The sequence below is a fragment of the Oncorhynchus mykiss genome, chromosome 10, assembly GCF_013265735.2.
Source record: "Oncorhynchus mykiss isolate Arlee chromosome 10, USDA_OmykA_1.1, whole genome shotgun sequence".
Classification (NCBI taxonomy): Eukaryota; Metazoa; Chordata; class Actinopteri; order Salmoniformes; family Salmonidae; genus Oncorhynchus; species Oncorhynchus mykiss.
The window spans coordinates 72,029,768-72,054,767 of record NC_048574.1 but is presented as its reverse complement, the minus strand read 5'-3'; the positions used below and the strand labels follow the sequence as shown (position 1 = coordinate 72,054,767).

General features: G+C 45.8%; 1 protein-coding gene across 1 annotated transcript in view; it reads left to right on the top strand.

Annotated features, from left to right (window-relative positions):
- The window catches only part of LOC110534569 (zeta-sarcoglycan), a 346,767-nt gene that overhangs the window by 296,822 nt on the left and 24,945 nt on the right, over positions 1-25,000 (top strand). Inside the window, exons 5-6 of the mRNA XM_036933869.1 lie at positions 1,186-1,308; positions 5,678-5,750. Of these exons, the coding sequence (XP_036789764.1) occupies positions 1,186-1,308; positions 5,678-5,750 (196 nt within the window). The remainder of the gene's footprint in view (positions 1-1,185; positions 1,309-5,677; positions 5,751-25,000) is intronic.

Genomic DNA, 25,000 nt, shown 5'->3' with positions numbered 1-25,000 from the left:
TCACAAAGACTTAAGGCCAAATGAAAAGAGAGGAGGAAGAGTGGATTGGATTGGGATGGAGGGGGGGATGAAGAGGCAACAAACAAATAATGCCCTCTCCTATCAGTCCCTGAAGGTCGGAAAGATTTGGAGGAGGTGATAGCTAATAGCCATGTATTTTTTTAAACCTTTGACCTGATTATGTAAGACAAGCAATGGTTTCTGGTTGTAGACCAAGGCTTTTCTGCCTCAAGTCTTCAGTGGAACAGGGGCACATTTTTTATTTTTTTTATTTTTTATTTCACCTTTATTTAACCAGGTAGGCTAGTTGAGAACAGGTTCTCATTTGCAACTGCGACCTGGCCAAGATAAGGCATAGCAGTGTGAACAGACAACACAGAGTTACACATGGGGTAAACAATTAACAAGTCAATAACACAGTAGAAAAAAGGGGAGTCTATATATACATTGTGTGCAAAAGGCATGAGAAGGTAGGCAAATAATTACAATTATGCAGATTAACACTGGAGTGATAAATGATCACATGGTCAGGTTTCCTTATTGTGTGCTGTACAGTACTGCCACATCGTTAGAGTTACAGAGGCTGCAGGTCTAGCATGATAGGTTGTTTTACATGACCATCCATGTCTCCATTCACAACCAGCCATTCAAAAACAAGGCTTTTCAAATAGATATTGTTCAGTATAAAGGCAACATTTAACCCTCAAGCTGTTAAGTCAAGTACTTCAGTGTAAGAACCTGTTTTGTACCAAGTGGTACACTATGTCTCTCACCATCTTTCACGCTCTCTATCTCTCAATTCAATTGGCTTTTCATTAGCATGGGAAACATATGTTTACATTGCTGAAGCAAGTGAAGTAGATAAAAAAAGCAAAAGATAAATAAACAGTCACAAATGAACAGTAAACATTACACTCACAAGTTTCAAAGGAAGAGACACATTTCAAATGTCATTATGGATATGTACTGTGTTACAATGATGTGCAAATAGTTAGAACTCTCTCTCTCTCAACTGCCCTTATTCTCTCTTCAAAAACCATTGCATCTAGGCCCTCAGGTAAACACCTGCAATGGAGGTGAGGTGTGATATGTGATGGTTTGTAATGTGTTTGTGTTTTGTATGACATTGACCCAACAAAGGGGATTTTTAAGTCTAATTCTCTTTCTCTCCCGCACTCTCTCCAGGCTCGGAGATGGTGGAGGCCCAGTGTCAGAGGTTCGAGGTGAGGAGTCCTGACGGGGAGCGGGTGCTCTTCTCCGCTGACGAGAAGGAGATCAGCATCGGCACTGAGAAACTGAGGGTGACAGGTAACGCATATACACATGCATGCAGACACAAACACACAGGCGGAGAGCAGCAGGTAGCCTCTAGGGTGACAAGTAGCCTAGCGATTAGAACGTTTGGCCAGTAGCCGAAAGGTCACTAGTTTGAATCCCCGAGCTGACAACGTGATCAATCTGTTGATGTGCCCTTGAGCGAGGCACTTTACCTTAATTGCTCGCTGTTGAGGCAGACCCTGTCTGGGACCTCACTCTGAGGGGGAGTTGGGTTATCCAAAAAACACTTTTCAAATTCACACATAAGTACTACGACACACTTGATCATGTTTGTACTAGGACAAATATAAGCACCCCCCCAAATGATTGTTATTAAAAACCCAGTGCAGTCCTGTGTTTTATATATCTGTTGTACATTAGTTACCTCTCTGCCAATAACAGCTGGTTTTCAGATTCCCCCTCCCCACTCAGACCACTCCCAGACAATCCTAGCTCAATTCTTGCTTGAGAAATTGCTCTCTTCAAAGAGAAGATATTTTCTTTTGTCAATTTTTGGCCATTTTAATTCAATCGTTACCCACAAATAATGTATATATAGAGTAGACTGCCTATGCATAAACGGAGAACCAAGTGGTAGTTATCTTTTCAAGGAAATTAAATCAAATATGATTAGACTATATTTTACTACAATGTCTGTAAATCATTATTGATAACGGAAAGAAATCATTATTGATAACGGGCGCTCAACCAACCATTACCCATGTATTTGTCTCTGCCAGCAAATCATCCTCCCAAAGGATAAGCTATATCACGTATGCAGAACGTAGCTCAAGAGAAAGAGAAGTCTCCTCTCTCATCAGTCCTGCTGCTTCAGGTTCAGTAGCCATCCGCGTGAGATCAGGTACGCGTGTGGTCTCTATTAAATAGAGTAGGCTATAGTCTGTACATGGGCGGAGAAGCACGTGGCACGTTATCCTTCCAAGGAAATTTACTTCCTAAATAGGATTAGGCTATGGGTTACTAAATTTGGTTAGAAATAAATATTGATCGCCCATATTTGTCTCGGTCTGAAAATCGTCCCACTCCTAAAAGGTAGGCTATAAAACGTAGCTCAAGAGAAAGTGCAAGTCTCTCAGAATCTGCTCTCTTCAAACTACTTCTAGACTATTTGCTGATGTGGCAGAGCAGTACCGATAGCCTAATATAACGGGCCATGTGAGAATCTCTGATGATTTAACCTATTTCTTAGGATATTTTTGAGCTTTTTGATATTGCCTATAGGGAGCAGAATTGTTGAGTCCATGCCTGGCAAGTGAGCTGTGTCACATACGCCTAAAATAATCTTGCGGGACTGAGGTTGGGTTTGAAGCAGTTGTAGGTACAACTGTTGTAGGAAATATGTTAAATGCGGGTCAGTTGGGTGGATTTACCCAGTCTAAAAGGCTCCATTCACAGGTCAGTGCTCCCATAGCAACCAGATAGATTGTGATGGTGCTAAGGGCCTGTGTGCAGCAATGCACAGCGACTGCTAGTGAGTGGGTTGAGCAGAACTCAGACAGTTGTTGTGTGTGGCCTACATGCAGACATCAGCATTAGATAGAGAGACAGGGACTGAGAGAGAGGGGGACGGAAGAGAAAATTAAGAGAGAGAGGTAGGGAAAAAAGGAAAGAGAGAGAGAGAGAGAGAGGGAGAAGTAGAGAGAGAGAGAGAGAGAGAGGGACGGAAGAGAAAATTGAGAGAGAGGTAGGGAAAAAAGGAAAGAGCGAGAGAGAGAGAGAGAGAGGGAGAAGTAGAGAGAGAGAGAAGGAAAGATTAAGAGAGAAAAAGCACATGCCTATCTCTGTTTGCTTTCCTGGCGCGGTGGTCTCTCCCGGTAAACGAGGCGGCGGGGAGGTCAAGTGGAAGCAGTCGGGGGTCGTGGGCGAACAGACACCCCTCCTCCATCCTCCTCCTTTTCCCCTCTGTAATTGGAAAGATCTGTCCATTACAAAGCCAGGAAAGAAAGAAAGGGGGGGTGAGAGTGAGAGATGGAGGGAGAGAAAGTGGCGGAGGTCTGCAAGGTGATTGATGTTGTCTTTCGTCGCTCACGTCCGGAGAATGAAAGCATGGAGGAAGGAGGGAGGGTTGGAGGAAGGAGGGAGGGTTGGAGGAAGGAGGGAGGGTTGGAGGAAGGAGGGAGGGTTGGTGGGAGGGATGGAGGGAAGAAACTGATGTTTCTGTATGTGCTCCATGCAAGAACATCACTCATACTATCTCTGTTTAGTGTGGGGAGATATGATGTCATTGCCATGTGTTCTAACATGGGCTACTTAGACTGATGTTATTTTTGGATACATGTTTCTATTCTATTTTCTATTATCACCTGCATTGTTGGGAAAGTTAAGAATTCCACTGTACTGTTTTACACCTGTTGTATCCTGGGCACGTGGCGAATAAAGTTTGAAACCTGACACTTCTAACATACACTGAGTGGACAAAACATTAGGAACAGTATTGATGTCACTTGTTAAATCCACTTCTATCAGTGTAGATGAAGAGGAGGAGACAGGCTAAAGAAGGATTTTTTTTTTAGCCTTGAGACAATTGAGACATGGATTGTCTATGTGTGAAATTCAGAGGGTGAACGGGCAAGACAACAGATTTAAGTGCCTTTGAACGGGTTACTGTAGTAGGAGAACTGCAACGCTGCTGGGTTTCTTTATGCTCAACAGTTTCCTGTGTGTATCAATAATGGTCCACCACCTAAATGACATCCAGACAACTTGACACAGCGGTGTGAAGCGTTGGAGTCCATGTGGACTGCTTTCGACACCTTGTAGAGTCCATAACCCCAACGAATTGAGGCTGTTCTGAGGGCTTTAAGGCAACTCAATATTAAGGTCTTCATAACGTTTTGTCTACTCAGCGTGTACCTTTCCAAATGGACAATTCTCACATCACACATTTGAGACGTGGTGTCAGTATCACACACATGAATATTGTAATATCACAGGACTTCGCATCATCAGTGTCATCTTACACAGGACTGGCTAATCAGGACCTTAGCTGGCTTGAATTACATTATATACAGTACCGGTCAAAAGTTTAGACACACCTACTCATTCAACAGTTTTTCTTTGTTTTTTACACTGTAGAATATCAAATCAAATCAAATTTATTTATATAACCCTTCGTACATCAGCTGATATCTCAAAGTGCTGTACAGAAACCCAGCCTAAAACCCCAAACAGCAAGCAATGCAGGTGTAGAAGCACGGTGGCTAGGAAAAACTCCCTAGAAAGGCCAAAACCTAGGAAGAAACCTAGAGAGGAACCAGGCTATGTGGGGTGGCTGTGCCGGGTGGAGATTATAACAAAACATGGTCAAGATGTTCAAATGTTCAAGGAGTTCCCACATATGCTAAGCACTTGTTGGCTGCTTTTCCTTCAGTCTGCGGTCCGACTGCGGTTGAGGTCAGGTGATTGTGGAGGCCAGGTCATCTGATGTAGCACTCCATCACTCTCCTTCTTGGTAAAATAGCCTTTACACAGCCTGGAGGTGTGTTGGGTCATTGTCCTGTTGAAAAAACAAATGATAGTCCCACTAAGCGCAAACCAAATGGGATGGCGTATCACTGCAGCATGCTGTGGCAGCCATGCTGATTAAGTGTGCCTTGAATTCTAAATAAATCACTGACAGTGTCACAAGCAAAGCACCCCCACACCATCACACCTCCTCCTCCATGCTTCACGGTGGGAACAGCACATGCAGAGGTCATCCATTCATCTACTCTGCGTCACAAAGACACAGCGGTGGGAACCAAAAATCTCAAATTTTGACTCATCAGACCAAGGGACAGATTTCCACCGGTCTAATGTCCATTGCTCGTGCCCACGCAAGTCTCTTCTTATTATTGATGTCCTTTAGTAGTGGTTTCTTAAAGCAACTGTCTGTGTTCTTTTGCCCTATTGTCCTTCTAGTGTACTAATATTGTCCTTCTATGGCTTCTATTGTACTACTAGTGTCATTATATTGTCCTCATACTGTCCTTCTATTGTCCTTATATTGTACAACTATTATCCTTCTATTGTCCCCATACAGTCCTTCTGTTGTCTTTCTATTGTCCTCATATTGTTTTTCTATTGTCTTTCTATTGTCCTCATATTGTTATTCTGTTGTCTTTCTATTGTCTTTCTATTGTCCTCATATTGTTATTCTGTTGTCTTTCTATTGTCCCCATACAGTCCTCCTGTTGTCTTTCTATTGTCTTTCTATTGTATTTCTATTGTCCTCATGTTGTTATTCTATTGTCTTTCTATTGTCTTTCTATTGTCCTCATATTGTTATTCTATTGTCTTTCTATTGTCTTTCTATTGTCCTCATATTGTTATTCTGTTGTCTTTCTATTGTCTTTCTCAGGGAACGAAGGTGTCGTCTTCGGACATTCAGTGGAGACATCCCACATCAGAGCAGAACCTTTCCAGGATCTCAAGTAAGCATTCTGGAATCACACGCACACACGCATACAAATGGACACACACATGGAGATGGATGGACACACACACACACACACACACACACACACACACACACACACACAGCACACACACTGACTCACTAATTTACTGTTACTTTGAAGATACCCCAAAGTCATTAAAAGAAAGGGCATGTGTGTGTGTTATGTGTGTGTTATGTGTGTGTGTGTGTGTTATGTGTGTGTCCATACCTGTTTATTCCAGTAGTGTTTTGAGAGCCCTTGACTTGACTTTATAAAACCCATCGGCCTTGGCGGCGTGGTCATCCTGATGTGAGCGTACAGTAGAGACTGTAGTGCAGTGCAGTTATACAGCTCTTTAAGAGGGCGGTCCTGGCCAGGCTGCTCCTCCATACACTCTCCAGTCATCTACATTAAACCCAGGTAAGGATCAGATGAGATGCTGTATACAGGGTCAGCGAGGGCACACTGCATTGGCCCTCTCAGTCAATGGCTGATAGATAGAATGAACCAGGGTCTGTATTCATAAAGTGTCTCAGCCACAGGAGGTTGGTGGCACCTTAATTGGGGAGGAGGGGCTCGTGGTAATGACCGGAGCAGAACAAGTGAAATGGTATCCAACATATCAAACAGATAGTTTGATGATTCCATTCACTCCGTTCCAGCCATTATTATGATCCGTCCTCCCCTCAACAGCCTCCTCTGGTCTCAGAGTGGAGTTTCTAGGATCAGTTTTGTCTTTCAGATCGTCATGAATAACATTACATGTAGAAGGGGGACCTGATCCTCGATCAGAACCATAATCAGCAATCCCCATTTCCATGTAATCACCTGGATCTAAAATGATCCAGGATCAGATATCTCATTTGATATCTATTTTGTTATTGTATTTGTTATTGTATAGAAGGCAGATCCTTGAGAAAGGGACAAGTGGAAAGGCATATACAGTGTTTCTTCCCCTACTGTTGTACAGGTGGGCTTGCCTAAAAAGAGTTTGGTTTCTATTGTTTTCAACTGACAATGTTGATGCCAGTGGGCCTGGATGTTGCCTTGGGGGTGTGTCGCCTCACGCCGCCGTCTGGGTACAGACTTCAATAGCAAGTGAACATGTCATTCTCCTCTTAATTCAATACAGCTGTGTACTCTTATTGTGAATCCCTTCAACACAGTTTGATGGCAGAGGTATTTGATCGCTGGTCTCTCATCAGCCAATCAAATCTCACCGATTTATATACCTTTCACCTCATTGGCCGACAGCCGCATTGACTGCCGGCCATAACACTTACATCCTCTTTATTGAAGAGTCAAGCAGCTCCGTATCAGTGTCTGTATTGTGCGTCATAACAATAATCCTTTAAAACGATAGCCTAAGGGCCCTGCGGGCTAGCTAGCATAGCGGTAAGTACATGAGTGGATTGGCAGAGAGACTGACAGACAGGCTAGCATAGCGCTAGCGTTAGCACACAGCGCAGTATATAAATGTGTGGATTAGCGGAGAGAGAGACAGACGGGTATGATGGAGAGCTAATGGGCAGCTTCCAGTCACCTATGAACTGCTTTTATGCAAATGTGGAAGGCTCATTTGTATATTGTCAGGGCAGATTAAGTTCTGGGGAGAGAAAGGGACTGATGGGCATGGATTGGGGTGGAGGAGTGGAGGGATGGAGGGACTGATGTAGGGAGAGGGAGATAGGGAGGGAGGGAGGGAGGGAGGGAGAGAAGGGAGAGAAGGGGAGAGGGAGGGAGGGAGAGAAGGGGAGAGGGAGGGAGGGAGGGAGGGAGGGAGGGAGGGAGGGAGAGAAGGGGAGAGGGAGGGAGGGTGGGTGGGATAAAGATAGTGGGAGGGAGGGAGGGAGGGAGGGAGAGAAGGGGAGAGGGAGGGAGGGTGGGTGGGATAAAGATAGTGGGAGGGAGGGAGGGAGGGAGGGAGAGAAGGGGAGAGGGAGGGAGGGAGGGAGGGAGAGAAGGAGGGAGGGAGGGAGGGAGGGAGGGAGGGAGGGAGGGAGGGAGGGAGGGAAGGGGGAGGGAGAGAAGGGGGAGGGAGAGAAGGGGAGCGGGAGAGAGGGAGGGAGGGGGAGAGGGAGGGAGGGTGGGTGGGATAAAGATAGTGGGAGGGAGGGAGGGAGGGAGGGAGGGAGGGAGGGAGGGAGGGAGGGAGGGAGGGAGAGAAGGGGAGAGGGAGGGAGGGAGGGAGGGAGAGAAGGGGAGAGGGAGGGAGGGTGGGTGGGATAAAGATAGTGGGAGGGTGGGAGGGAGGGAGGGAGGGAGGGAGGGAGAGAAGGGGAGAGGGAGGGAGGGAGGGAGGGAGGGAGGGAGGGAGGGAGGGAGGGAGAGAAGGGGGAGGGAGAGAAGGGGGAGGGAGAGAAGGGGGAGGGAGAGAAGGGGAGCGGGAGAAAGGGAGGGAGGGGGAGAGGGAGGGTGGGTGGGATAAAGATAGTGGGAGGGAGGGGGAGAGGGAGGGTGGGTGGGATAAAGATAGTGGGAGGGAGGGAGGGAGGGAGGGAGGGAGGGAGGGAGGGGTGTGTTTTATGTATCATATTGTTATACCTTCTCTGGATGCAGCCCAAATGGCACCCTATTCCCTACATAGTGCACTACTTGCTATAGGGAATAGGATGCCTTTTGGGCCTCTTCCTCTGTCTGTAATATAGGTGTTGGTTGGGAAGTCGCTTTTGAATTTCTCCTGATTTCTCTCCGTCTAAAACCACAATACACCGGGTAGTTGCCACACACACACACACACACGAGCGTGCGGACACACACAGACACGCGTGTGCGCACACACATTTGAACACAGCACACGCTGTTCTCCTCACCAAGCATGGACATAATGAAACAGACCCCCATTTCACAGGAGCTCTCTCTCTCGGTCTTACTCTCACTCTCTCACTCTCTCTCTGACACACACACACACACACATGCGCACTCACACAGAACGCATGACACATATGAATAATTTCAGAGTGGCACTCTCATCTCATCCCTTACCTCTGAGTGAACTGAAATGTGAGGCATTTTTGACTGACCGGCCGTGGCCTTTCTCTCCGCTCTGCGTCGGGGGTTAATTCAGTATTACACGCTTTACATATTTCACTCCCTCGTCTCTCACTCATTACTTGTTCGGCAGAATGGAAACATAGAAATGAATCAAGTTCATATCCCCACCTTTTTATAGTTGTTCAATATAAGTGTGTTCATTAGGACTTCTACTTAACAGGCGATCGAGGTGAATCGCTGCTAATTATCTGGACCAGGGCTTCTTCCTCTGTTTTTAGATTTGGTATCACATTTTTACTTTTCTTTTTTTGATCAAATACGCTTTTTGGCCGAGGTCGTTTGCCCCCCTCCCCCCCTTCTTTCGTTCTCTACCCCCTTTCTCTATAAAAGTCCCCCGATTTTGCAGTTAAAGTAAATGAAACGTGTAATGACTTGATGGAGTCTATTTGAGGCTAATGATGTATGTTATGGTGTAACCCTCTAAAATACAAATGAACATAGAATACATCCCAAATGGCACCCTACTCCCTATTAATTGCACTACTTTTGACCAGAGTCCTATGAGCTCTAGAGTCCTGGTAATGCACCAAGGGGAATGGTGTGTCATTTGGGAAGCAGACAAGCCTACGCAGCAGGATAGACACGCCAATAGTTATAGAGACTCTTTTAGAAGTTTGGACACGGTTTGCTTGACGGGGACCCCAGGAAAACAGGGATAAAGTCCTTTCGATTAACCCCGGACCCTGTTCCTAGAATGCCCTGTTGAAACTTTTGCATATTGGTCCCACCTAACCCCAAATTCTTTCTCCTACATCACATATTAACTACTAAAAAGTAGTGTAAGTGTGGTTTGTGTCTATTGTCCTCTGTGGTTTGTGTCTATTGTCCTCTGTGGTTTGTGTCTTTTGTCCTCTGTGGTTTGTGTCTATTTGTCCTCTGTGGTTTGTCTATTGTCCTCTGTTGTTTGTGTCTATTGTCCTCTGTGGTTTGTGTCTATTGTCCTCTGTGGTTTGTCTATTGTCCTCTGTGGTTTGTGTCTATTGTCCTCTGTGGTTTGTGTCTATTGTCCTCTGTGGTTTGTGAAAAGAAGAGAGAGAGCGAGAAAGTAGAGATCAACGGTAAAAGAAGAGAGAGAGAGAGTAGCGACAGAAGGTAAAAGAAGGGAGAGAGAGAGACCATAGAGAGACAGATGTCAAAGAAGAGAGAGAGAGAAAGACAGTAGCGACAGAAGGTAAAAGAAGGGAGAGAGAGAGAGCATAGAGAGACAGACGTCAAAGAAGAGAGAGAGAGAAAGATAGTAGCGACAGAAGGTAAAAGAAGGGAGAGAGAGACCGTAGAGAGACAGACGTCAAAGAAGAGAGAGAGAGAGAAAGATAGTAGCGACAGAAGGGAAAAGAAGAGAGAGAGAGACCGTAGAGAGACAGACGTCAAAGAAGAGAGAGAGAAAGACAGTAGCGACAGAAGGTAAAAGAAGGGAGAGAGAGAGACCGTAGAGAGACAGACGTCAAAGAAGAGAGAGAGAGAGAGACCGTAGAGACAGACGTCAAAGAAGAGAGAGAGAGAAAGACAGTAGAGACAGAAGGTAAACGAAGGGAGAGAGAGAGAGAGAGAGACAGAAGGTAAAAGAAGAGAGAGAGAGAAGGTAAAAGAAGAGAGAGAGAGAGACAGAAGGTAAAATAAGAGAGAGAGACCGTAGAGAGACAGACGGTAAAAGAAGGGAGAGAAAGAGAGACAGAAGATAAAAGAAGAGAGAGAGAGAGACAGAAGGTAAAATAAGAGAAAGAGACCGTAGAGAGACAGGCGGTAAAAGAAGGGAGAGAGAGAGAGACAGAAGATAAAAGAAGAGAGAGAGAGACAGAAGGTAAAAGAAGAGAGAGAGAGACCGTAGAGAGACAGGCGGTAAAAGTAGGGAGAGAGAGAGAGACAGAAGGTAAAATAAGAGAGAGAGACCGTAGAGAGACAGGCGGTAAAAGAAGGGAGAGAGAGAGAGACAGAAGGTAAAAGAAGAGAGCGAGAGAGACAGAAGGTAAAAGAAGAGAGAGAGAGAGACAGAAGGTAAAAGAAGAGAGAGAGAGACAGAAGGTAAAAGAAGAGAGAGAGAGAGAAGGTAAAAGAAGAGAGAGAGAGAGACAGAAGGTAAAAGACGAGAGAGAGACCGTAGAGAGACAGCGGTAAAAGAAGGGAGAGAGAGAGAGACAAAAGGTAAAAGAAGAGAGCGAGAGAGACAGAAGGTAAAAAAAGAGAGAGAGACCGTAGAGAGACAGACGGTAAAAGTAGGGAGAGAGAGAGCGAGACCGTAGAGAGACAGACGGTAAAAGTAGGGAGAGAGAGAGAGACAGAAGGTAAAATAAGAGAGAGAGAGAGACCGTAGAGACAGAAGGTGAAAGAAGAGAGAGACAGAAGGTGAAAGAAGAGAGAGAGAGAGACAGGCGGTAAAAGAAGAGAGAGAGACCGTAGAGAGACAGACGGTAAAAGTAGGGAGAGAGAGAAAGGGAGAGAGACAGAAGGTAAAATAAGAGAGAGAGAGACAGAAGATAAAAGAAGAGAGAGAGAGAGAGACCGTAGAGACAGACGGTAAAAGAAGAGAGAGACAGTAGAGAGACAGAAGGTGAAAGAAGAGAGAGAGAGAGAGAGACCGTAGAGACAGATGGTAAAATAAGAGAGAGAGAGTAGAGAGACAGGAGTTTGATTAAAGAGAACAAAATCTCAAACAAGAGTCAGAAGACAGAGAGTGCATGTCATCAGCAATCAGCTAATTCCACTAGCTAACACTGGCTCCATAATCAGATGCGCATTGATCAAGCTGTTGGACGTCGACACAGCCTACGTCCCAAATGACACCTTTTTCCCTACATAGTGCACTACTTTTGTCGTAGTGGGCCCTATTCAAAAGTTGTGCACTATATAAGGAATAGGGTCCATTTGGGATGAAGCCATAGAGTTCACAGAGGTCCAGACTCAATTAAAGCCTCATCCAAAGAACTACAGAGGAACAGGTCCAGTCGATATCCTGCTCTTCCCTCTCTGTACCCCCTTACAACTCTACCACCCTACCCCCGGTCAAAGGGACTCCAACCCCACTCACAGTCAAGGGCTTTGGGAGAGATCTTCCCCACATATCCACCTTCCCTCCAAAGCCACAGTGCAGTACAGTGATGCTCATGAGGTAAAGATTTAAGTTGGCTCTTTGGGAAAGTTTCTCTGAAGTGAACATGGCTCTTTGGGAAAGTTTCTCTGAAGTGAACGTGGCTCTTTGGGAAAGTTTCTCTGAAGTGAACATGGCTCTTTGGGAAAGTTTCTCTGAAGTGAACATGGCTCTTTAGGAAAGTTTCTCTGAAGTGAACATGGCTCTTTGGGAAAGTTTCTCTGAAGTGAACGTGGCTCTTTGGGAAAGTTTCTCTGAAGTGAATGTGGCTCTTTGGGAAAGTTTCTCTGAAGTGAACTTGTCTCTTTAGGAAAGTTTCTCTGAAGTGAACGTGGCTCTTTGGGAAAGTTTCTCTGAAGTGAACGTGGCTCTTTAGGAAAGTTTCTCTGAAGTGAACTTGTCTCTTTAGGAAAGTTTTTCGCAAGTTTGACTGAAAGTAAGGAAAAGTTTCATGGAGGTTTGGCTCGAAACGGAAGTTGGTTCTGTGGGAAGCTTGACAATTCGCTTCACTCTTGTGGCCCATTTTAATAATAATGTCCATCGGATCAGGTGGGTTGGAAGTTAATGAAAATCCTTGGCTAAGGTCAACGCAGCCGGTGCTGTATTTCTTTAGTATGTGGGCTATGTACAGGAACAACCATCTGGGTCTTTGATGACAAAAACCAAAGCGCCTTTTATTCATTATCAGGCAGATTTACCGGGACATTGAGCAACAAGGACGTTCTCTAACATTCTCTTCCGTCAACCATTAATTAGTTACACTGAAAGAGGCATTACAGGCATAGGAAAAGGCCTGAACAGAGTTAGGTTATGTAAATAATTTGGTGTGTATGCGTGTACCAGCCTCTGTATATAGCCGTGTCATTGTGAACCCAGAGGTTATGATGCTCTGTGGCCTGGTTGCTGACATGTTAGTTTTACAGCAGGCTGGACACCCAGGTCTCTTATAGCAGATGGAGAGCTTTCCACCCCACTTTCGCTGCTTCCTCGGCGAGTAGTGTGACTTCTCAGCCTGGCTGCCTTCACTGCCGGGCATTGCCCTAGTATGGGTGATATTGTTTCCAACCTTCTGCATACGGCTTCCACTTTGTTCCGCCCGCGAGCCAATGTCTCCCTTGTAGGATATACGTTTGCCCTCAGTTTAAGCACAGCTACATAGTGTCGCTGTTTAAATCGCACCGCTGCTGGATCTGCGAGCCAGCTGTAGGTCTGCTGGATCTGCGAGCCAGCTGTAGGTCTGCTGGATCTGCGAGCCAGCTGTAGGTCTGCTGGATCTGCGAGCCAGCTGTAGGTCTGCTGGATCTGCGAGCCAGCTGTAGGTCTGCTGGATCTGCGAGCCAGCTGTAGGTCTGCTGGATCTGCGAGCCAGCTGTAGGTCTGCTGGATCTGCGAGCCAGCTGTAGCTGATCTTGTCTTGGTGGAACCTGCCAGTTCCATTTCCTTGGCTTGGCAGCGCCTCCCAATCCTCCAATCCTTTCGACCTCCGGTTAGAGGGGTTGTTGCACAGCTGCTTGTGCTTTTTTGTCTCCACCTCTGCTCCCTTTGTGCTTGAGCCATCTTCCCCGACTGGCATCATAGCATCTAGGCTTTCTCCCAGGTTCGGAGTTTGCTCCGGGACTCCCACTGCCCGTATCCACAGTTTAGAAAATTCCTCCTGTGGCGTTGTGTATCCCGTTACCGTCCTCGTCAGTGGGTCTGACGACACTGACAGGTTAAGTAACCTTCGCGCCTGGATTGCTGGTATGATGTTTGCCAACTTCACAATGCCTAAGCTGCCGTGTTTGTTCCTGCATAGATCAGGCCGTCACAGGTTGATGGAGGTAGGTGCAGCCACTTTCTCACTGCTGTTTTAACTATCCCATCTAGGATAGTTAGTTCGACTGTCCCGATGTCCCCGTGGTTTACCGTATATATCACTCGGGGGACTGCATATGCGTTTAGTACGCTTACTCTTTGGCTGGGTTGTAGTGGCGCTTGATTGATTCCGCTGACCCACTCAAGGATTTGTCCTCTCAAATCCAGCTTTGAAATCCCCAGCCAGGGGTTCACTTTCATGCCCAGATATTTTTCTGATTTATCTGGGTCAATCCGGTGTAGCTTTTCCCCTTCGATTGTCCATGCCTGACAGTTATTGACTGTGAATGCTCCACCCCCGCGTCTCACCATGACCCCATGGCAATTTTTTGGCTGCACGTGCAGGCCAGAAAGTTGACAGAAATGTTCCAATATTTGGATGTTATGTTGCATGTCCGCCCCAAAGAGCTGCTCATAAGCACCAAGTCATCAGCGAATGCTAGTGTAGTCACCTTACTCCCCCAAACCTGTAGCCCTCTCCCATGCCCTCGAGCTTGTGAATCATAGGGTCCACCTCAATGTTGAAGAGGAGGGGCGACATTGGGTCTCTCTGTTTCACTCCCACTTTCATTTCGATTGGCGGTGAGGTTCCTTCCTTCACCTTTATTCACACCTCCTCGTAGGAGTCCTTGATTAGTCTGATTATGTGGCTATCCAGTCCCCTCTCCTTCAGGACACGGATTAAGTGTTCATGTGCCACTGAGTCAAATGCCTTGGCAATGTCTGTGAATACCACTGCTAGAGCCCTTCTCTCTTTCTTGCTCTGATGTAATACTCCATTTAGGACCATCAGGTTCTCCGCACACCCAGGGGTGGCAATAAAACCCCTTTGCCTGGGGTTGATCGGACACGCCTTTGTCCTATAGTTGTATTTGTGGCCAAAGCATACATTAGAAGTAAAACTCCCGCTTAAAAAAACACTTTAAAAAATCTCAGCTGGCCAATCAGCTGTTTACTTGTCATGGATATTTTTAATGACCTGTATACGTCCACACCATTCTGTTGTTGGGGTACGCCCACACAATTCAAACATAGAAAAGCTGCTTTTTAACATACTTAACTTTTGGGAAGGAAAACTATTTAACTCATATTGTGATTATAAGTCATATTTCATGGAAATCTGGAAACACTGGACAGTTACTTTAAGGTGTTGATGTGGAGAGAGGAAACTGATCCCAGATCTGTATCTGTGGCCAACTTCCACCTAGTGCTAGCTCATCAGAGGGCCTTCTTCCTGTACAGGAACCACTCTTCTGGAAAGGGGAATTTATAGACAGAGTGGGAGATTTTAGCTGAGTGAAGCAGAATGTCTGTGTTCTAAAACGGTCCGTTTGTATGTGTCCGGTCCAGCCCAGATAAATGGGTTTACAGTACAGTGTGTAGCCAGCTGGGAGTTTCCCAGTCTCCTCAAGCATGTGTTGGAACAAGCTGCAGCTAATGGAGTGCAGTGTTTACCGTTGTTCATTTGATGTTTGGTTAGACACTTCTTCTGGGGGCAATTGGAAATAAGTTACATTTAAACACGGTACATTTGCATGTGTGTGTGTGTGTACACGTGTTTGTAGTTAATCTGTGTGTGTATCTGTGTATCAGTTTCTGTTTTCTTTCGTCTCAAACCGAAACACCCTCCGGCCATTTCTCCTAGTCTTACTCAAACTGGAAGAAAAAAATTGCGGGCTCCAAAACGTGATATTATCAAACTATCTCACCGCCGAAACACGCCTTCTGTTCTCTAAGCGGCCACAACAGCTGCCGACACCCTCCAGACGTAACCGCGGCAACGGGCGTAGACGGTTTGGAGGCCCACAAGGCCCCGGGCATATTGATGTCCGTCTGCCTTCCTGGTAAAAAAAATCTAAATTATACTTATTGAGCCATCAGTAGCCTTCCAGTAGAGATGTAGTGACTGAGAGAAGCTCCGGCTTAGTCTAATCACCTGTCCTCTTCTTTTACTTCCAACCAAAACATCATTATCGTCTTCAACCATTTTTCTTTTTTTTAACACTCTGAAAACCAGCTGGGACTTTCAGGGGCTTTTGTTAGATTTACTGGCAACACCTGGATCTGCCAGTCGGATCTAAATGGATTGGCCACCTTCCAATTCTGATCTTTTTTCACTAATTGGTATTTTGACCAATCAGATCAGCTCCTTTGCTCATAACTGTGCAAAAGGTCAGAATTGGGCTGCCTGTGTAAATGCAGCCATCGTCACACAATAAAATATTGTTGTTCTGTAAAATTAGCTTTTGTATACAGAGAGTAAATCCTTACTAAAAAGGATATATATATCACAGGCCTCAAATCAAATCACATTTTATTGGTCACATACACATGGTTAGCAGATGTTCATGTGAGTGTAATGAAAGGCGTGTGCTTCTAGTTCTGACAATGCAGTAATATCTAAAAGAAATCCAACAATTCCACAACAACTACCTAATACACACAAATGTAAAGGGATTGAATAAGAATATGTACATATATGAATATATATATAAATATATGAATGAGCAGTATATACAAATACATATGAGATGAGTAATGGAAGATATGTAAACATTATTAAAGTGGCATTATTTAAAGTGACTGGTGATCCATTTATTAAAGTGGCCATTGATTTGAGTCTGTATGTAGGCAGCAGCCTCTGTGTAAGTGATGGCTGTTTAACAGTCTGATGGCCTTGAGATAGAAGCTGTTTTTCAGTCTCGGTCCCAGCTTCGATGCACCTGTACTGACCTCGCCTTCTGGATGGTAGCGGGGTGAACAGGCAGTCGTTCGGGTGGTTGTTGTCCTTGATGATCTTTTTGGCCTTCCTGTGACGTCTGGTGCTGTAGATGTCCTGGAGGGCAGGTAGTTTGCCCCCGGTGATGCGTTGTGCAGACCTCACTACCCTCAGGCGAACCTTACGTTTGATGGCGGTACAGTTGCTGTACCAGGCGGTGAAAAAGCCCGACAGGGTGCTCTCAATTGTGCATTTGTAAAAGTTTGTGAGGGTTTTAGGTGACAAGCCAAATTTCTTCAGCCTCCTGAGGTTGAAGAGGAGCTCCTTCACCACACTGTCTGCGTGGGTGGACCATTTCTGTTTGTCGGTGATGTGTACGCAGAAGAACTTAAAACTTTCCACTACTGTCCCGTCGATGTGGATGGGGGGATGCTCCCTCTTAAGTTCACGGTCGTCTCCTTTGTTTTGTTGACGTTGAGTGAGAGGTTGTTTTCCTGACACCACACTCCGAGGGCCCTCACCTCCTCCCTGTAGGCTGTCTCATCGTTGTTGGTAATCAAACGGCTGCAAACGTTTGCGAACTTGATGATTTGAGTTGGAGGCGTGCATGGCCATGCAGTCATGGGCGAATAGGGAGTACAGGAGGGGGCTGAGCAGGCACCCATGTGGGGCCCCAGTGTTGAGGATCAGCGAAGTGGAGATTTTGTTTCCTACCTTCACCACCTGGGGACGGCCCTTCAGAAAGTCCAGGACCCAATTGCACAGGGCAGGGTTGAGACCAAGGGCCTCCAGCTTAATGATGATCTTGGAGGGCACTATGGTGTTGAATGCTGATCTGTAGTCAATAAACAGCATTCTTACATAGATATTCCTCTTGTCCAGATGGGATAGGGCAGTGTGCAGTAGTGTTCATGGTGTTAGTAACTTCGGGCCCTAGTTATTGACTCAAATCCTAACTGGAGTTTCACAGGCATACACTGGCAAATCTCCAATTGCTACAGATCTCAAGTTTTGAGCAGACTCCTAACTGAATGTCTGAGTTCTTCCTACCCTCGTTTTAATGCCATGCTATTGATAACTTTAGAAAGTGAAACAACCACTTCAGATAGGAGGGGATACCAATCCAGTCTCACATAGCAGAAAATCCACCCTAGAATATCCACCCTAGATTATCCTTACTATCCTAAACCTACTGGCCCCAGTTATAATGCTTCAGAGTGGTTTTAATACCTCCTGTTAACCCACCAACCACTTCAGCTGGAAGTGGGTCTATGAATCCGGAAGTGGATTTATGATCCTCTCCTTTCCTCCTATCCTCTCCTTTCCTCCTTTCCTCTCCTATCCTCTCCTTTCCTCATTTCCTCTCCTTTCCTCTCCTCTCGCAGAATATCCACCCTATCCATCGTCTCCTATAGCGTATAGACTCACTCCAGTGGTGGGCTGCATGGGCCAGATTGACTGAGCGCCCCAGAAGCCTGAACAATTGATTTCTTGTGAAGCCTGCACTGATTTAGCTAGCGGCCTTTCTGGCGTTATGTGTCGTTTCACTTCAACCTGGGACTGAGCCTGGGACTGAGCCTGGGACTGAGCCTGGGACTGAGCCTGGGACTGAGCCTGGGACTGCAGGTGTTACTGCCACTGGGAGGAGGAGAGAGGCCTTGTGCTGTCTTCACAAATACCTTACATCTGACCCAGCATTTTATTTTTTGTGCTGAGTGAGAGAATGTTTCCCCTCCACCACGTGAGACCAGGGAAAGAGGCAATGACACTGTATGTGGAACAATATGTCACATTGTTACGGCTCCCTCATCATCTCTCTCTCTGTTTCTCTGTCTCTCTCACACATCTAGCACAGATAGAATAATGTGAGGAGCTAGCTCGTATTACCCATTTTATCTCTCTCTCTTTCGCTCTCTTTCTCCCTCCCCCATGTCTCTCTCTCTGTTGAAATGTCACATTACCTCAAAAGCGCCTGACGTTTCAGTCCCTCTCCAAGAAAAGTGATCCTCTCCTTTCCTCCTACCCTCTCCTTTCCTCCTTTCCTCTCCTATCCTCTCCTTTCCTCATTTCCTCTCCTTTCCTCTCCTTTCCTCCTTTCCTCTCCTTTCCTATTTTCCTCTCCTTTCCTCTTTTCCTCTCCTTTCCTATTTTCCTCTCCTTTCCTATTTTCCTCTCCTTTCCTCATTTCCTCTCTTTTCCTACTGTCCTCATTTTCTCCCTCTCTTTTATCTTGTCTTTAAGGGAAGTGTTTTCATCAATACTTTTAGACTACCTGACAGGCATTTCAGGCAGACGAACAATGGTGTTTCTTCTCCTAGCAGGAGGCAGTATGAGTCAGCATATGGTCGCTCAGAGGGGTGGCATGCAGTAGTACAACAGATTCCATCAAGCTTGGATGAAATGGGAGATAAAATATAGATAAAATATAGATTATATAGATTATTTCTCGATTCATTTTTCTTTTACCCAATTCAAAAATACTTGTATTTCCAGCTCATTAAATATGAAGCATATGTTTCTCCTGACCACATGACTGACTGGATGTAATGGCTGTGCAGACTTTTGTTCAGGCCCTGCCCTAAAACACTAATTATGGTTCAGGCTGTTTGTGATTTGACTATTTGGATCAGGTTTGTTAATGCTGGGCAGGAACAAAAGCCTGTACACCTAGTAGCTGCAAACCCCTGGTCTAATGTGGTCCAGTTTACCGGACACTGATTAAACCTATTCCTGAACTAAAAAGGAATAGAGAATCTCTAGGTTCAGAGAACCTGCCCTAAAAGCCTAGCTGGTCTCTGTTGAACGAGGTGTAGGGATGAAATAGTCTGCTAACTTTCCCAAAATTCTAAAGTTTTCCAGAAATCTTCCACAGAGATTTCTGGAAAACCTGGGAATTTTGGGAAAGTTACCGCAATTTTCCAACCCTAAAGGTGTCTAAGTCTGGCTGCTCACATATCAGCTTGTTGTTCTGACTCTCACCCTACTAGTTCCACTTCAATACATCTGTTTGTTTTCACCCCGGGACATGTTAGCCTCTCACAGCGGTCTGTGGTAGGCCACTTTTACTGGCACTCCGCTTTGAGCCACTCACACTCTCAGCAGGGAGCCCCAGTGCACCATGGGAAGTTAAAGAGCTGCTTGTGCCTTGTTCTGATTGTGTTGCTAGCCATGTAAGAGCTGCTGTTCTCAGAGCGTAGCCTGGCGTTTCAGTTGCTGGTTTGTACTGGATTTGATTGGTACGGTGTCCATATTAGGACATAGTATGAGATGTATGGGGTCCATATTAGGACAGCCAGATGAGGATGTATTATGTAAATGTGACGAGAGACTGACTGGAAGCTTTTGTGTAATAAAATAGTATTTAACTACTGCTTTGAGGGTGTGTATACACTATTTATACACGAGTATGTAGACAACCCTTTCAAAGTAGCGGATTTGGCTATTTCAGCCAAGTCCATTGCTGAAAGGTGTATAAAGTTCAGCCCACCGCCATGCAATCTCCATAGACAAACAATGGCAGTCGAATGGCCTTACTGAAGAGCTCAGTGATTACTACTTTGAGGGTGTATATGTGTTGTCTCTCTCTCTCTCTCTCTGTGTTCTTCTCTCTTTCTCTTTCCTCAAACACGCCAAAAAGTTCACATCCGTCGGGTACGCCAGCGACCCGGGCAGAAACAAAGGACGGACCCCAGTCTTTTCACTATTGATTCAATTATCACCGATGGGATGCATGGAGCCATGAAATTACATTTTCATGAAATTAAAATCCCAAAATTCCCAGGGTCTCACTGCCATTTGCAATTTCCCGGGCTGCATTTCACAGCCGCAGACGGGCAGGACGCAAATGTCTTTTTTTTTCTTTGTCATATTTGGACCCAACCTAAAGATTTGTCAGGGAATCTACTGTAGTTAGTAGTAGGTTGTACTGGATGGATCATGGTTAGAAACAGGATCACGGTGCATTAGTTTGTAAATGTGAAGACGGAGAAGCCTTGAAACACCTTCAGGTGACCTCGCTGCTGCTCTTGCCTTGCGGGCTCACACATACAGAGTCTCACACATACAGAGTCTCACGCATACAGAGTCTCACGCATACAGAGTCTCACGCATACAGAGTCTCACACATACAGAGTCTCACACATACAGAGTCTCACACATACAGAGTCTCACACATACAGAGTCTCACACATACAGAGTCTCACACATACAGAGTCTCACGCATACAGAGTCTCACACATACAGAGTCTCACACATACTGAGTCTCACGCATACAGAGTCTCACACATACAGAGTCTCACACATGCAGAGTCTCACACATACCGAGTCTCACACATGCAGAGTCTCACACATGCAGAGTCTCACACATACAGAGTCTCACACATACAGAGTCTCACACATACAGAGTCTCACACATACAGAGTCTCACACATACAGAGTCTCACGCATACAGAGTCTCACACATACAGAGTCTCACACATGCAGAGTCTCACACATACAGAGTCTCACACATACAGAGTCTCACACATACAGAGTCTCACACATACAGAGTCTCACACATACAGAGTCTCACACATACAGAGTCTCACATATACAGAGTCTCACACATACAGAGTCTCACACACACAGAGTCTCACACATGCAGAGTCTCACACATACAGAGTCTCACACATACAGAGTCTCACGCATACAGAGTCACACACATACAGAGTCTCACACATACAGAGTCTCACGCATACAGAGTCTCACGCATACAGAGTCTCACACATACAGAGTCTCACACATACAGAGTCTCACGCATACAGAGTCTCACGCATGCAGAGTCTCACACATGCAGAGTCTCACACATGCAGAGTCTCACACATACAGAGTCTCACACATACAGAGTCTCACACATACAGAGTCTCACACATACTGAGTCTCACACATACAGAGTCTCACACATGCAGAGTCTCACACATACAGAGTCTCACACATACAGAGTCTCACACATACAGAGTCTCACGCATACAGAGTCTCACGCATACAGAGTCTCACGCATACAGAGTCTCACGCATACAGAGTCTCACGCATACAGAGTCTCACACATACAGAGTCTCACACATACAGAGTCTCACACATACAGAGTCTCACACATACAGAGTCTCACACATACAGAGTCTCACACATACAGAGTCTCACACATACAGAGTCTCACACATACAGAGTCTCACACATACTGAGTCTCACACATACAGAGTCTCACACATGCAGAGTCTCACACATGCAGAGTCTCACACATACAGAGTCTCACACATGCAGAGTCTCACACATACAGAGTCTCACACATACAGAGTCTCACACATACAGAGTCTCACACATACAGAGTCTCACACATACAGAGTCTCACACATACAGAGTCTCACACATACAGAGTCTCACACATACAGAGTCTCACATATACAGAGTCTCACACATACAGAGTCTCACACACACAGAGTCTCACACACGCAGAGTCTCACACATACAGAGTCTCACACATACAGAGTCTCACGCATACAGAGTCACACACATACAGAGTCTCACACATACTGAGTCTCACACATACAGAGTCTCACACATACAGAGTCTCACACATACAGAGTCTCACACATACAGAGTCTCACGCATACAGAGTCTCACGCATACAGAGTCTCACGCATACAGAGTCTCACGCATACAGAGTCTCACGCATACAGAGTCTCACGCATACAGAGTCTCACACATACAGAGTCTCACACATACAGAGTCTCACACATACAGAGTCTCACACATACAGAGTCTCACACATACAAAGTCTCACACATACAGAGTCTCACACATACAGAGTCTCACACATACTGAGTCTCACACATACAGAGTCTCACACATACAGAGTCTCACACATACTGAGTCTCACACATACAGAGTCTCACACATGCAGAGTCTCACACATGCAGAGTCTCACACATACAGAGTCTCACACATGCAGAGTCTCACACATACAGAGTCTCACACATACAGAGTCTCACGCATACAGAGTCTCACGCATACAGAGTCTCACGCATACAGAGTCTCACGCATACAGAGTCTCACACATACAGAGTCTCACACATACAGAGTCTCACACATACAGAGTCTCACACATACAGAGTCTCACACATACAGAGTCTCACACATACAGAGTCTCACACATACAGAGTCTCACACATACAGAGTCTCACGCATACAGAGTCTCACGCATACAGAGTCTCACGCATACAGAGTCTAACGCATACAGAGTCTCACACATGCAGTCTCACACATACAGAGTCTCACACATACAGAGTCTCACGCATACAGAGTCTCACGCATACAGAGTCTCACGCATACAGAGTCTCACGCATACAGAGTCTCACGCATACAGAGTCTCACGCATACAGAGTCTCACGCATACAGAGTCTCACGCATACAGAGTCTCACGCATACAGAGTCTCACGCATACAGAGTCTCACACATGCAGTCTCTCACACATACAGAGTCTCACACATACAGAGTCTCACACACACAGAGTCTCACACACACAGAGTCTCACACATACAGAGTCTCAAACATACAGAGTCTCACACATACAGAGTCTCACACATACAGAGTCTCACGCATACAGAGTCACACACATACAGAGTCTCACACATACAGAGTCTCACGCATACAGAGTCTCACGCATACAGAGTCTCACACATACAGAGTCTCACACATACAGAGTCTCACGCATACAGAGTCTCACGCATACAGAGTCTCACACATGCAGAGTCTCACACATGCAGAGTCTCACACATGCAGAGTCTCACACATACAGAGTCTCACACATACAGAGTCTCACACATACAGAGTCTCACACATACTGAGTCTCACACATACAGAGTCTCACACATGCAGAGTCTCACACATACAGAGTCTCACACATACAGAGTCTCACACATACAGAGTCTCACGCATACAGAGTCTCACGCATACAGAGTCTCACGCATACAGAGTCTCACGCATACAGAGTCTCACGCATACAGAGTCTCACGCATACAGAGTCTCACACATACAGAGTCTCACACATACAGAGTCTCACACATACAGAGTCTCACACATACTGAGTCTCACACATACAGAGTCTCACACATGCAGAGTCTCACACATGCAGAGTCTCACACATACAGAGTCTCACACATGCAGAGTCTCACACATACAGAGTCTCACACATACAGAGTCTCACGCATACAGAGTCTCACGCATACAGAGTCTCACGCATACAGAGTCTCACGCATACAGAGTCTCACGCATACAGAGTCTCACACATACAGAGTCTCACACATACAGAGTCTCACACATACAGAGTCTCACACATACAGAGTCTCACACATACAGAGTCTCACACATACAGAGTCTCACACATACAGAGTCTCACGCATACAGAGTCTCACGCATACAGAGTCTCACGCATACAGAGTCTAACGCATACAGAGTCTAACGCATACAGAGTCTCACACATGCAGTCTCACACATACAGAGTCTCACACATACAGAGTCTCACACATACTGAGTCTCACACATACAGAGTCTCACACATGCAGAGTCTCACACATACAGAGTCTCACACATACAGAGTCTCACACATACAGAGTCTCACGCATACAGAGTCTCACGCATACAGAGTCTCACGCATACAGAGTCTCACGCATACAGAGTCTCACGCATACAGAGTCTCACGCATACAGAGTCTCACGCATACAGAGTCTCACACATACAGAGTCTCACACATACAGAGTCTCACACATACTGAGTCTCACACATACAGAGTCTCACACATGCAGAGTCTCACACATGCAGAGTCTCACACATACAGAGTCTCACACATGCAGAGTCTCACACATACAGAGTCTCACACATACAGAGTCTCACGCATACAGAGTCTCACGCATACAGAGTCTCACGCATACAGAGTCTCACGCATACAGAGTCTCACACATACAGAGTCTCACACATACAGAGTCTCACACATACAGAGTCTCACACATACAGAGTCTCACACATACAGAGTCTCACACATACAGAGTCTCACACATACAGAGTCTCACACATACAGAGTCTCACGCATACAGAGTCTCACGCATACAGAGTCTCACGCATACAGAGTCTAACGCATACAGAGTCTAACGCATACAGAGTCTCACACATGCAGTCTCACACATACAGAGTCTCACACATACAGAGTCTCACACATACAGAGTCTCACGCATACAGAGTCTCACGCATACAGAGTCTCACGCATACAGAGTCTCACGCATACAGAGTCTCACGCATACAGAGTCTCACGCATACAGAGTCTCACGCATACAGAGTCTCACGCATACAGAGTCTCACGCATACAGAGTCTCACGCATACAGAGTCTCACACATGCAGTCTCTCACACATACAGAGTCTCACACATACAGAGTCTCACACACACAGAGTCTCACACACACAGAGTCTCACACATACAGAGTCTCACACATACAGAGTCTCAC